Source organism: Aulonocara stuartgranti, assembly GCF_965226115.1.
Source record: "Aulonocara stuartgranti genome assembly, chromosome: 4".
NCBI lineage: Eukaryota > Metazoa > Chordata > Actinopteri > Cichliformes > Cichlidae > Aulonocara > Aulonocara stuartgranti.
Genome location: NC_138942.1, coordinates 37,088,405 through 37,102,773, shown reverse-complemented (window position 1 = coordinate 37,102,773; position 14,369 = coordinate 37,088,405). Strand labels below are relative to the sequence as shown.

Here is a 14,369-nt window from a genome sequence, read left to right as displayed (position 1 = left end):
AACAACAACATTTATTCTCTATTGAAATCTGCATCGTCCACTCCAAAGGTCACAATCTGAAGGTAACATCTGGTTTTGTTCCCTGTGGTTAACTCTGAGCATCAGTATGGTGGGATTTATCCACTACATCCACACCACTGTGGTTCAGTGTTGTCCTGATGGAGTAACAGCAGCCAGTATGATCCAGGCTTTAGCTGCTGGGTCTCTGTGTGACCTCTCAGACTGTTTAACAGATCAGACACAAAGAGAATCAGAGCAGCTCTGTTCTTTAAAGACAAACATGAACCCACTCAGGTCACACTTTCCCCACAGATATGAGCATCACTGTCCTCAAACAGCAAATGACCAAGTCGAACATTTGGATCTTTTCTCTTTCATTGTTTTCTTTTTAATGAATCTTTGTAACAATCTGAGGATGTTTCAGGTCATATTTATCCAGGAAACACAAACATGTAAAGGAGTCATCACAGCTCTCTGACCTCGTTGCTCCAGGTTCACCACTGAAGGCTGGAGGGAAATCTTTGGACCGGTCACTCCTCACAGACGGACAGCTGGACCCTGCAGACTGTGACCTCTGACCTCTGCAGACACAAACATGATTGAAGCAGCTGTGATCACACAGACTGCAGATAATGCAGCTGTTTCCTGTCAGTAACATCCTCTTAGATTAGAGTTCAGCTTTTTACAGGAAAACTGGACAAAACTGATTTTTGTTACAAACTCATTTTCATTTCCTCTCAGCTCACAAACAGTCAGACAATCAACCAGAGTCAACACTGATTATAATGTCAGTGCAGAATTATTTCTGTTACTCAGTGAGTTCAGCTCTCTGACCTCGTTGCTCCAGGTTCACCACTGAAGCCTGGATTTAGACCTTTGGACCGGTCACTCCTCACAGACGGACAGCTGGACCCTGCAGACTCTGCTCTGTCCTCCTCTTCCTCCATCATCGTCTTCAGTCAGTCTGAGAGGTAAACCACAAACACTCAGTGAGTTCACATTAACAGGAGGAACTGAGTTACAGTCGCTGACCTCTGACCTGTCATGTGACCATGAAACCAGGTCAATATGTCTGTAGGTTCAGTCATCCAGGTCATGTGATCTAAGGAGCTTGGAGAGAAAAGAGACGTCTTTAAGTTTCTGGAAGACGTTTCATCCGAGAAGCTTCTTCAGCTCTAAAACCAAACGGTGGAGAGTCCCAGATATTTAAACCTGAGAGGGAAAGAAAGCATGTCGCTGACCCACCACTGATGTTATTTCAAGGAGGAAACTGAGAGCCTTTGCACCAGGAGCACAAACATCAGCTCCAGCAATGATCCACTGATGTGTTTTTATTCCATGTATGAATGTTGTTATTGACAGAGATGACGTTTGTGTGTCAGTGATGCAGTGACTGTTGTTGTTACCTGTACAGGCTGGTTAGACTCTATGAAACAGATCATACAGATCTCTGCATGTTAGAAGAGACTATTAAAGGTCATGAATGAGACAAAGGCAGGGAGGCGTCCTTTACAGCTAAACAGCAGAGTGAGAGAACAGCCAGCACCTCTACATTTATCACATTATACAGCACATGTATGATACTGACAGGGATGAGAAGAATTTAGTGATTCTGATCCCATCATTGATATTACTTATTGATTCTCAGTAGCTCTGCTCTGACAGTCACCACCATCACTGAGCAGCATATCAAAGACATTTGTGCACATTAACTGCATGTTGTGGCTCAAATGTTTGTGCATGTTGGAGGCATTTCCTCTTTGTTGTGATCAGTGTTGGTCATTACTCAAAACAGTCATTATTACACATATTACACAGAACACGTTAATTAAAAGTAATGGAGTACGTTACTTCATTACTCCTCATAACATTACTTTGATGTTACTGTGTGAAATGAACAAATGAGCATGTAACAACATAAAGCTGAGGTACAGCCCCACACACCAACACAGATCCTGATGAGGTCACGTGATGTTTCTCTGAGTGTTTATGAACACAAATCAAAGATGAAACAGCACAAAGACACTTCAAAGTGATTCTACTGTAGAAACATGAACAGGTAGAAACCTGCAGCCTGACTGCTCATCACTTTGTTACCTGTTCAAGTTCAGCAGCAGCAGCTCACTTTATCACGGTGCTGGTCTGGGGTCAGTGTTTATTCAGCTTTACGTCACTCTGGGTTCTTGGCTAGCTTAGCGTTAGCTTAGCGTTAGCTGAACGTTAGCTTAGTGTTAGCATGCTGTGTGCTAGCTTAGCGTCAGAGCTCTGCAGGTGTCTCGTGTGTAAATATTAATCACAGTGACAGTAAAGGAGGTAAAGGGCTGTGACGTCATCACGTACGCTGCGTCCTCTGTGGGCTCTGAGTGAACTCAAAGTACAAACTACAAGTACACAAACACGAACGTAGCTCAGAGTGGCGGACACACTCGGCCTCGTTGGTCCAGCTGTGAGTCCGTTACCGTGAACTATGGAGCGGCAGATTTGTGCTGAACTAAGCTGCACACAGCTGATGTTAGCCAGGAAACATTACACACTGACTTTAATGGAGAGACCGGAAATACAAACACACACAGTTTGTTGTGTGAAGAAATCAAACACGAGCTGAACAAACAGTAAAGTTCCTAAAGACAAACTGTTAAAGGAGGAAACAAAGCAAACTTACAGTTTCTTCACACACCAACAACAAGCTCCACTCCACACCTGGACACTAAACACGGACACACAGGTGAGCTGCTTCCTGGAAGGAGGCGGGACTCCACCTGAAACTCAGCACAGGTGGGAGGGGCTCAGCTCTGTGTGTGCTGATGTGTTAACTTTAAAAATATGCCGTCTGACTGCTCAGACTGAGTCAGAGTAAAGTTCACATGCTGACGTGTGGAGACATTTAGTATTTAGTATTTAGTATTTATTTATTGTCATTGTCAAGAACAATGAAATTGCGTTTGGGGCTTCCATACAACCCAAAAAAAAGAAGAAAATAATAAATACCCCTTAAAACCCAAGTGTACATATTTAACCCAGTGTGACTCCAATGCAATAAGACAATCCTTAGCAATAATGTTCGTAGAAATTCAGACAAAGACCTGAGAAACATGACAAAATACAACAATGCAACCCATTCAATATTATTGTACTGTGAGATATGATATCAGATATGATAGTTATCTATTTAAGAAAGAGGGGGGGGCAGGAGGGGGAAGAGAATAAAGATATGATGCACCAATGCAGACCAGTTCATTGCTATTAAGAAGTTGGATATGGTTATTGTCCGTGAGAGGGGGGCAGAGAGTTCAGGAGCCTCACAGCCTGTGGATACAGGCTGTTGGCCAGTCTGGATGTTCTGGCCTGTATAGACCTGTACCTTCTCCCTGAGGGCAGCAGATGGAAAAGGTGGCGCGCAGGGTGATGTTGGTCCCGCAGGATACTGTGCACCCTCCTCAGACAGCGAGTGGGGAAGATATTACTGATCTCTGGCAGACTTGTTCCAATAATTCTGCCAGCTTCTTTCACCACCCGCTGGAGTGCTTGCTGATCGGCCTTGGTGCAGCTGGGGAACCACACTAGAAATCCATACGTCAGAACGCTGCTGATGGCACAGTTGTAGAAGTTCAACATCAGAGATCTGGGAATGTGTGCGCTCCGCAGTCTCCTCAGGTAGTAGAGGCGCTGTTGGGCCTTCCGTACAACTGAGGTGATATGGTTGCCCCAGGACAGGTCCTCGGTCACAGTTACCCCCAAGAATTTAAAACTGCTCACCCTCTCCACCGCCTCACTGCCAATGAAGAGAGGCAGATGGTTGTTATGGCCCCTCTTCCGGAAATCTACAATGATCTCCTTGGTCTTTTTGGTGTTTAAGACCAAGTTATTGTCGTGGCACCATGACTCTAGTTGTTGCACCTCTGTCCTATAGTTTGTCTCATCATTGTTGGATATAAGTCCGAGCACTGTAGTGTCATCTGCAAACTTAACAATGAGATTGGACGCGCAGGAGGAAATACAGTCATGGGTGAAGAGAGTGTATAGCAGAGGGCTCAGAACACACCCCTGAGGGGCACCGGTGTTGACCACAAGGGTGGAAGAGGTGTTCTTACCCACTCTGACACTCTGTCTACGGTTAGTGAGGAAGTCCACAATCCAGTTGCACAGAGAGGAGTTAAGTCCCAGTTGGTGGAGTTTGGGACGGAGTTTGTATGGCCGGATGGTATTAAAAGCCGAGCTGTAGTCTACAAAGAGGAGCCGTGCATAGGTGTTCCTGTGTTCCAAGTGCTTCAGTAATGTGTGCAGCACTGTGGCGATCGCATCCTCGGTTGACCGGTTCTCCCTGTATGCAAACTGGTGCGAGTCCAGGGATGGTGGAAAAGCAGCTCTGATGAAACCTTGTTGTAGCTGCAGGTGTGAACACACTGATCCCAGATCAGCTCTGCTGTATTTGTAACATGAACATTTCTGCTGCAAAGCTTCAAATGTTCAGCATGTTTCTCTGTTTCCAGTCTATAGATCCAGTCACACTTTCTACCTTCACCTGTGCAGTAAAGACTGAGAGCAGAGCTGAAAGCAAGCGTCCAATCAGTGAGCAGCATCAACACCTGAGCTTCATTCAGACTCTGTTATTGAAGATGTTGTTGGTACAAAGTTCATCTGCTGCTCACATGAATCCATGAAAGATTTATTTCACTGAATGTTTCTTCAAAGCTCATTTCAACCTGTTGAAGTCATGAATGAAAGTGCAGACTGAGAGTGGATCACATGATGTTTGAGGTGTGTCATGTGACATGTTCAGTATTGTCACACATGTCTAGATTGTCCCTGATATCATAACTGCTCAAACACTGATGATTATATTTGAAGAATTATTCCTGATGGCAGCAAAGTTTGAATGGAGCTCTCTGTCTGTGCTGATTTGTCGCCCTCTGGAGGTCAAAGCACAAACTGCATGATGTCACTGTAACCACCACAGTGACAGGAAGTGTTTTTATGACTGAAACACTGAAATGATGCTAACGGCTGTCGTTAGGCTCACTGACAGCAGTGCTGATGTGTTCATGTCAAACACTGGCTCAGGTCAGACTCCTTCATCCTTCTCCAGCGTGAGGCCGCCCTCAGACCCACAGGAGCTCTGACCTTTGACCTCCTGACCCTAACCATTTTAGTCTTGTTGCATCTGCAAATCCATCCAAACTGTAGCCGAGCAAAAGAAGCTGGAAGTTGTTCTATGAATGATGTTGTTGAAGGAGCTTGGAAAGAAAAGCGTCTGGACTTCTTTAAGTTGCTTGAAGAGGGACATGGACGTCTTAACGCCCACTTACATCCTGGGACATTTGATCACAGGAAATCACATGATGGGGTGGGGCTAGATCTCACAATGGGTTCACCCAAAACCTTGGCTGATTGAGACCCACACCCGTTCTCACACCGTGGCTCGTGTGATTAGGTAGAGGATCAACAGGGGCTCCGTGTCCCTGAATTTAAACTGAATCTAAACACACCATGCACAATGCCAAGTTAGATAATGGTTAAAAGAACAAGATAAGAATAAATAAAAAGATAAAATAAGGATAAGAAATAACTTAAAAAAATAAAATAAAAAGATAAATAACTGCAAATAAGTACAAATAAGTAACTGAAGACACGTGTGGTCTGCAGATGTCGATGTACATGGATGTACATGGAGTTTAATGTGCAAAATGAACTTAGTGTGCAAAGTGACCTGATGTGCAAACTGCAGTTTGAGGTCGGTCAGCTGTTCAGGAGTCTGATAGCAGTGGGGAAGATGGAGTTGTTGAGTCTGGATGTTCTACATTTCACACTTCTGAACCTTCGTCTCGAGGGCAGAGGTGTGTCTCTCCTCTGGACTCTGTGATGGTAGCTGCTCTGCAGAGAGGGCAGCGGGGTCCTGATGATCTTCCCACAGTTGTTATCACTCTCTGCAGGCGTTTGCGGTTTGCAGTAGTGCTGCCGTACCATGCAGTGATGCAGCTGTCAGGCTGCTCTCCACAGTGCAGCTGTAGAACCTGCTGAGGATCTTGGCCAACATACCAAATTTCCTCAGCCTCCTCAGGAAATACAGCAGCTGCTGAGCCTTCTTGAGCAGCTGTGTGAGTTTGAGTCCCTCACTGACTCAAACTCCTTCAGTGACACTTGCAGCCTTGCAGATTAGTTTGCTGATCCTGATGCATCTCTGGAGCTGATGCTGTCCCCCAGCAGACAACAACAACATAGATGCTCTCACTAGTCCACTTTACCCTCTAATCACATCTCTGACATCTGCAGGTTGCTCCATAGAGACTCTTGTGCAATGCCAGGTGTTTGTGTTTGTGTTTGTCTGTAGGTACACATTAGATATGACCATAGACGCACACACACAAGTGAACACAGCAGCACAGATGGTTTCCACCTGCTTCCCTCTTTCTTCACACGACTGTGAGGATGATGAAGAGGTTTCAGGACGAGGTGGTCAGCAAGCACAGGATAAAGCAGGGCCATGAAACTCTCTGGTGCAGCAGATGTTTAATCAGACTCAGCTTTAGGCTTCTTTTCCCACCTGGCAGCAAAGTAACAGCTTCACTAATGTGAACAGTCACAATGTTAAACGTTTCTATATCTTCATATATTTTTATCTGTTGATGCTGCAGAATAAAGTCTGTTAACAGAGTGCAGGATGTGTAGAGCAGGTCCAGCTCTCCCTTTACTGTGTCCACTTTCATCAGCCCCTGTGAAGTGACACAGAGTGCATGTGTGTCTGTCAGCTGTTGTTTGTTGTGAAGGATGGAACAAATGAACACACACTTTTAGAGAAATCTGAAAAAGCAACACGTGCTTGGGCTCCTTCTGTGCTCGTCTTCATTAATGCTGATCTTTCTTTCCTGTTTGTTCTTTGGCACAAGCTTCAGTCTTTTCTCCCAGGGCTCCTTCACACTTAGAAACACACCTACATTCATTTATACACAAACATCATGAAACAAAGGCTTTGTAAAAGAGGACACGAGATCCTCTCTGAACAGCACATTCATATCAAACACAGGACTGAACAGGATATACTGAGTCTGTGCTGTTTTCATTGTTACTTGCTGAGTATTTTTCCAGTGTTTGAAATGTGACTCAAGTCTGATTCTTCTACTGTGTGTGAACTCTAAGCAGCTGCATTAAACAGCTGCTTTTCAAACCAGGCTCAATCCTATGACTCTGTGAATGTAAACTTTTGTCACCTGCATGAATAACAATCCTTGATCTAGTCAGGACTGCAGTGCTCCTGTGATCCCAGCTTATAGATGGAGGCTAGCATGAGAGGCTCAGCAGCTAAAGCAGCACACCTGGGTCTCCCAGCCTATTAAAAGCAGCCCTTTGCTTCACCTGCTTCACTAAACATTATTATTATTATTTAAGCAGAGTGGTGTGATTGATGTAGGCATTGCTGTGTGACAGGAGGACTTTTCTTGAAACAGCTCGTGTGACGTGAGCTGACGTAAAAACAGTGATGTTAGCTTGATTCTCTTGGCTAAAACTATTTTAAAAAGAGGGTCAATCATGCAAATCTGCCAATAGAAGCCAAAGTTACAGCCCCTCAGAGTTTAAAGAGAAAAGGCCCGTTTCCAACACTCGGTTGTGCAAAGGGAAACAGGCCCACAGTGCCTGAGTGTGTGGGTAATTCTTCAAATAATATTCAAAAGCAAACATTTTTAAGCATGTAAATAAAATTCAATCATTTCTGCTCTTCAATACCTAAGAAATGAAAACTGGCAGATGGTCCCAAAATGTGAAACGCCTGGCTATCTGTGCATTTAGTGCTGCAAGTTTTCACTGTTTACCTTCAGAAGCATAAATCTCTGCACAGATAATGTTCATATGTGGATTCCTGGTTTTCTGCAGTTAATTGTGACCCAAAGCGTATTTTTAAAGTGGTTCCAGGCAATAAAGCCTAAAAATAAATACATCTACTTCCTTTTTCTGTGTTCCAGCCTCAGTGACTCTGACACAGTGCTGTAATATTTACACCTCTGATGAAAACAGAGTTTGTAGTTGCAGAGAAATACTCGACTCATTTTGGGCATTTACGAGCAGGAACCTCAGAAAGCCCCTCGCTGCTTCACTGGTTAAGAAGCAAAGCAAACATTAGTTCACAGTGATGTTAATTAAGGCCCAAAGTTTAGGAACGAACGTCAGCACTTCACTAATGAATGTAATGCTGATTCATGTGCTTGTTTTGTAATGTGCATGTTGTGCGTTGCTATTTCCCATATTCTTTGGCACTGATAGATGAAGAGTCTCAGGCAGGACCGAGGCTGCCAGCTGCTGACAGTGAGCAGGGAGAGAGCAGCAGAAGCTGGGCAAGAGCAGGGCACCTTCAGCCCCCTTCATCAGTCAGAAATCATTTGGGTGTCTGTGTGAAATGTCTGATTTTTAAAATCTTTTTGTAGACATATTTATTAAATGTTTAACAATTATATAGAAGAAAGACAATGTAAAGAACAAAACATGACAAAACCAAAATGAGTTGAAGTTATGAACTGTTTCTGAGAGACAAATAACACCAGGATCCTTTTTGTGTAGCTGACAGCTGGTAACTGTGCAGGGGCGGGTCTAGCAAAGTGTTGCCAGGGGGGCAGGTAGGGCATTAACAGGGAGAGGGGGGCACAAAGAAATACTTTTCTTTCTTATTCTCATTTAAAATGTCTCACTTTTAATAAATAATTATCTGAATCTTACAACAAACGTTTTCATCTGATGTAAAATGTATAGAAATCCATTATTGTACATAGTCATTTTTTAGGGTCCCATCATAATTTCTTCAGAAGTAAGTACTGCATATGATGCCAGTGTTTCCCACATTTTCTAGATTCTGCACCAGTGCTGTGTGTAAAATGCATCAAAAAGTCCGTTTGATTCTTTCTCAGCTGTCTTTCTGTCTCCTTTCACTTTTTAAAGGTTGCCATGTTAGAAAACATATTTTGCCCTGCCGTGCTGTTTATTGATGTGGCAAATGAAAGGTTTATGAAAACATATCTAAATCTGTCATCAGTAATCAGCAATGATCATGTCTCACCTCTAGTCTCTGTCTTAATGTCAGGTTTCCACCGTGTGTTGTAGATGTTCAGGAGGTTAACTCGACCAACAGTCTACTTCCTGTTTAGAATAGCAGGACAGGGAGGATGGTGCAGGTTTAAGTTTATTAGACTGATGCATGTATACCAACAAGACAGCGTCCATCACTGTGACAACAGCGTTTGTTTTCATTCAAAGGCTTCATGGTTTTTCCTTTAATACCTGGGGGGCCGTCTCCAGTCAAAATGCCCGGGACCATTTTTTGTCCCAGTCCAGCCCTGGTGTCAGATCTGCATGCAGTGTCAATGAGACGATCAACAACAGATCAGACAAAACACTCAGGCGGACACTCCTCTGTAGAAGGAAACATGGAAAGTGTGAGGTAATCAGTGCACAACATCACTTTGTATTTCAGGCTGTTTTTATATAGAACTTCAGCACCAATGTAAAAGTTCTGGTTTGAGGAAGATGAAGAACATTTTCAGGAAGGATGCCGTCTGCAAGCAGAGCTGCTTGAACCTCAGCGCTGAGGTCCAGACTACTTCCTGTGAAGCCACGTGATGTAAATCTGCTGCTGTAACTTCACAGTTTACTGAAGCTAAATGCAACGTTACCATATAATCTGTTTTCAACAAAGGTTTCACTCCGTCCGGTGTTGATGGAATGATTCAGGCCGTACTCGTCAGGCTTCCCGTCGACCACACGCATTTCAGTCACAAACCCCGTGACTGACAACAAGGGAAACAGCAGAAGAAAAGATGTGGAAAATACTGGATGATGATGATGGAGGATTAACCGCGGTGGCTAAACTGTTTCCTGTCTTTGTGGGCGTACTCACAGGGAAGTTTCCAGGCACGTCAGTCTTGGTGGCTAAAGTCTCCATTTTCCAACATGTATCGCTACAGGTGCAAAGACACAACATTAATCATCAGTGTAAATATTTTAATGCTGTCCAAACGGTGTTTGCTTTGTCTGTCCTCTCGCGCTCACAGAGGAAACGAGGACGCCACCTTCAACCCATCTTCAGTTGGCTCAACCATGGCCGGACTTCCTGTTGGCTTTGTGACAGCAAACCACTTGAAATGAGAGCAAACTGCAGTCAAGCACCACTTACAGCAACCTGTGGACACGCAAATGGAAAGCACTGAGAATCATACAGAAGCATAAGAGCTGTTTATTGTAACACGTGTGTGTGTGTGTGTGTGTGTGTGTGTGTGTGTGTGTGTGTGTGTGTGTGTGTGTGTGTGTGTGTGTGCACATTAATAACACACTGATGTATGTTAGTTTGATTTATGCTATATCTGAGAAAACAACTGCAGAATTTTACATCAAAGTTTCCAAAGCTGATGTTTTGTTGTTCACTCTGTTTTATATTCATATAGTTTGTTGTTTTTAAATCAGTGGACAAAATAAATATTATCTCACAAAATCCAGGGTGAAACATAACCAAATAACCTAAATGGTGAAGTCATTATAGAAGTACATGTTGCAAAGGTCAGCCTCCTGTATAGACTGCTAAACTGTCTGGGGGGGCCCTGCCTGTCCTCGTTGGATAAGCTCCACCCCTTTTCCATAAGACGGAGACATTTGTATGAAAATAGATGGGCAGTAAAATAAAAAATAAAAAATATTATGGATGACTCTGTAAATCAAAGTCGGCCTGAGGCAGAAGCAGAAACCATGAGGAGCACAGCACCACTCCCAGAAGGGCACGAAGTGAAGCCATAGCTGCTGAAGAGTGAAGACGTGATGATGGAGGAGATCACAGATGAAGATCTGCTGCCTGCTGACTCTTTATATAGAAGAGTGAGACTATCTCCCCACCAGCAGCTGCACTTATACAAACCCCAGGTGCTGGGATGGCTTTGAACATGTGACATTTTCTGCAAACACATGGACAGTTTCATAAGCACAAAGATTATTCCTGCAGCGGCAGAATCGTATCCACTGTGTGAGAGGTGAACGTCAGACAGTTCTTAGAAAATGTAGTTTCTCTTTAAGCTTTTAACGTCTCTTTTACCCCCATTTGTCTAAAACTACTTGACAGCCCTTCATGTCAGAGGTTTATTACCTGTGCAGGATGGAGCACATGGTCTCAGTCAGGCTGGACACGATCACTCCTACAGGAAGTAAATGTGATTTTATTTCACCTGTGAAATGATGAAAAACAGCAGAATAGCTCACGCTAACAAACGGGTGTTGAAATGTTTCATTTTCTGCTGTTTCACAGGTCAAAAAGGGCGTCGAAGCAAACTGAAGCTGAGCTGCTGCTGCTGTTGTAGTGCAGCATCTGCTGTGTGCTTCATCAGAGAACCTTCTGTACACAGCAGACAGAGGCTGCTGCCACTGAAGTCCATCTGCTAGAGAGCTTTAAACACTGGTTATTGAAGTGGCTTTGATGATACTGATACACAGTCTTTGCTGCTGTCACAGGACAGGGATCCACCAGGGAGTAGTTGTCAGGATAAAGAGCCTTCGCTTCTCTAAATATAAACTGGATACTTGTAGGAAACTTTGGGAAGCAGCATTTTTCCTCATATCGTCTAAACTGAAGTTAGCTCAGGTGCTTCTTCCATACTTGCTCTGCAGAAAGCCAAAGAGTTTGGAGCTCTGCAAACATTTGCAGCACAGCTGGATGTTTGTAACTTTGGTCACCTCTGTATCATCCCTCAGATTCTTTCTGCACAGCTTTGAAACCACGACAGCACGAGTGATGCTGAGGAGACGTCCAGTTTAAACAGACCTTTATTCCTGGAACACAAACACATGAAGTGATGCTGCTAAAGAAGAACATTTAATCGCACTAATGAATCAAGCATCTGTTTGTCTGTCAGTCTGTCAACAGTTCCTCTGATCGACTTCAGACTTGGTGGGTATTTTGTTTTTGCAGCGGTCAAAGTCGATCAGCGTGTTGCTTTGTCTGCTGTAAATCTGCCTGTACAAAGGGAAACATGCATGTTTTAGATGCAAACTCACAACATGGCTGCATTTTTGTGATTATGTGTATTTTATATTGATTTATTCTATTATGTTTTGTATATGAATCTTTACAAGTGTGTCGATACAAAGGCTTGATTAAAACAAAGGTCTCAGCTGTGCTGTTAGGGATGCTCTCATATTTGTTTCAAATGTAATAAATCAAAGGATTTCAGGCTTTTCATCCTTTTTATTTGTTTGGTTCTAACAGCAGCTGGATAAAAACATGCAGGTGATGAATATAATTGTGTGATATTATGAGCATTGTGAATAAAGAAAGAGCAGAGATAGTAAAAAGGAAACAGGTGATGGACGTGAGATTTTCAGAACAAAAGCTCCTCAGTGAGACGATCACCTGGACACAAGGTCAGGCAGCTGGGACTCATCTAGAGAGCAAAATGGAAAAGTGATCTGTGCAGAACATCACTGTTGATTGCAGTTATTTACATCAGACTTCTTCTCTGAGATAAGAGCACCGTTTGTGGGAAAGATGACAGTATTTCCAGGCTGGATGCTGTTTGCAGGGAGAACTGAATGAAAGTCTCCTGCACCTCAGCGCTGAGGTCCACACCTGTGAACACAGATGAGCTCAATCTGCTGCAGCACGTAGAGCTTTACTGATCAGCAGGTTCAAAGGATTCAGCAGAGCGTAGAGTCAGAGCTAAATGCCACATCACCATAGAGTTTGTTAACAACAGCTTTCTTTGCCCTTTGTCTCGATGGACTGAATCAGGGATACTCGTCATACTTCACCTCAACCACGTCACTGAGAGACCCCAGCCTGACACAGCAGCAGAGATGATGAAAGCAGAAACAGCAAACAGATGCTTCAGTTGTGTTTCTCTCTGTGTGTGCGCTCACGCCCACTTGTGTGTGTGAACTTTCCACGTACCTCAGCTTGTTTCTCCAACATGAGCCATCAGGGCTGAAAAACATCACTAACACATGAATTCTTTCTCTTTTTGTTATCACCTGTGATCATGTGTCTCATGTTTCTGTCATTCACCAGTTCTTGTAGAGTTACGTGTAACTAGACTTCTGTGGGACGTAAATGATTGTTTTGTATGCAGATCTGTACAAAGGATGTAAACACTTGATTACAAAGGAGATCTCAGCTGTGTTGTTATGGATGGACTTCAACGTATTTGTTAAAAAAGAGAATAAAGCAAAGTGTTTTAGCTGTTTGGGAGTTTTTGTTTGATTCCATTCAGTTTTATTTCTATGGAGTCAAATAATAAGAAAGGCTCTAGAACAGCCCTGAGTTTGTCCAGGTGACATTCCTCTGAAGAACAAAGACAAAGAGGAAGAAGGGGACTCGTTTTCAAGTCTTGTTTCTTTCAAAATAAAAGCTGAAATGTTTTGGAAGCATGATAATATTTCAGCCAGGATGCTGTCTCCAAGGAGACCTGCACCTCAGCGCTGAGCTCCACATCACGCCCTGTGAAAGCACAGATATAAATCTGCTGCAGTGAGAAGAACTTTACCCAACACAAGTGTAGAAGTAGACATTTGACTTTACCTACAACCTGTTAACAACAAAGCTTTCATTGCCTCTGCTGTTGATGTCATGTAGGACTAATCATACTTCACATCAGCCATGCACACGTCAGAGGATCTCCAGGCTTTCAGTAATAAAGCCAAGCAGATGATGTGAACATAGCAATAGTAAAACATGCATCATAATCAGCTGTATGTGTCGACTATGTGGCACCTCAGTCTTGTTGGCATGAAGAAAAGTTGTGTAACATGTAGCATAAGGGCTGCAAAGACATCATGTAGACAGCAGTCGTCTGTTAGTCGTAACGTATCTCCTGTTAAAGAGTTAAATGTGCGTTCTCCATCTCTGTCCTCTCACAGCTCGCCGTACACCAACTCCAGCTGTGGTAACCATGGCTGTGCCCATCAACACGCTGAAGCTGAGACGCCACCCGTCACTATGGCGACTCCAATAGGGTTACCTGTCAGCTGTGGACGCATGAAAGGAAAACAGCAGAAACACAGACATGTTTACTGGAACATTTCCTATTGACAGCTTTATGGAAAAGTGGGTTTAAACACTTTTCTATGTTTTATTTTGTTTATTTATGGATTTATTGTGAAAGGAATTTCAAAGTTTTAATTTGACCTTTCCCCTGTTTTTCATACAGACTGGAGACGAATGGATGGTGCTTTCTTTGTTTGTCTAAAGATAATGAATAAAACTCTACAGACATCTTAAACCACCCTCCTTTCTATATATTTTGTTATATAAATGGAAAGTATATAAGACACAAACTGAGCTTATATGATACTAAGGACCCTGGAGGTCAGTCCACCTTTATAATTCAGCACAGCCTGGAGTCTTGGTCTTTTCT

The 14,369-nt window shown here is 43.3% G+C and overlaps 1 protein-coding gene and 2 long non-coding RNA genes across 3 annotated transcripts in view; 1 reads left to right on the top strand and 2 right to left on the bottom strand.

The window, feature by feature from the left end:
• LOC309704923 (uncharacterized protein) overlaps nt 1-2,725 on the bottom strand; it is a 535,689-nt gene extending 532,964 nt beyond the window's left edge. The window contains exons 1-2 of the mRNA XM_082530433.1: nt 2,663-2,725; nt 865-1,110 (exon numbers count right to left, since the gene is read on the bottom strand). Coding sequence (XP_082386559.1) covers nt 865-950 — 86 coding nt within the window. The 5' untranslated portion in view covers nt 951-1,110; nt 2,663-2,725. The remainder of the gene's footprint in view (nt 1-864; nt 1,111-2,662) is intronic.
• Nucleotides 2,726-9,456: 6,731 nt separating this feature from the next.
• On the bottom strand, nt 9,457-10,277 carry LOC309705057. The gene is made up of 3 exons (XR_014276466.1): nt 10,030-10,277; nt 9,878-9,938; nt 9,457-9,767 (listed from the first exon to the last, which is right to left on the bottom strand). It is a non-coding gene; the product is annotated as an uncharacterized lncRNA (long non-coding RNA).
• A 1,442-nt stretch (nt 10,278-11,719) lies between these two features.
• On the top strand, nt 11,720-14,220 carry LOC309705056. The gene is made up of 3 exons (XR_014276465.1): nt 11,720-11,908; nt 13,873-14,059; nt 14,163-14,220. It is a non-coding gene; the product is annotated as an uncharacterized lncRNA (long non-coding RNA).
• The last annotated feature ends 149 nt before the right edge of the window (nt 14,221-14,369 follow it).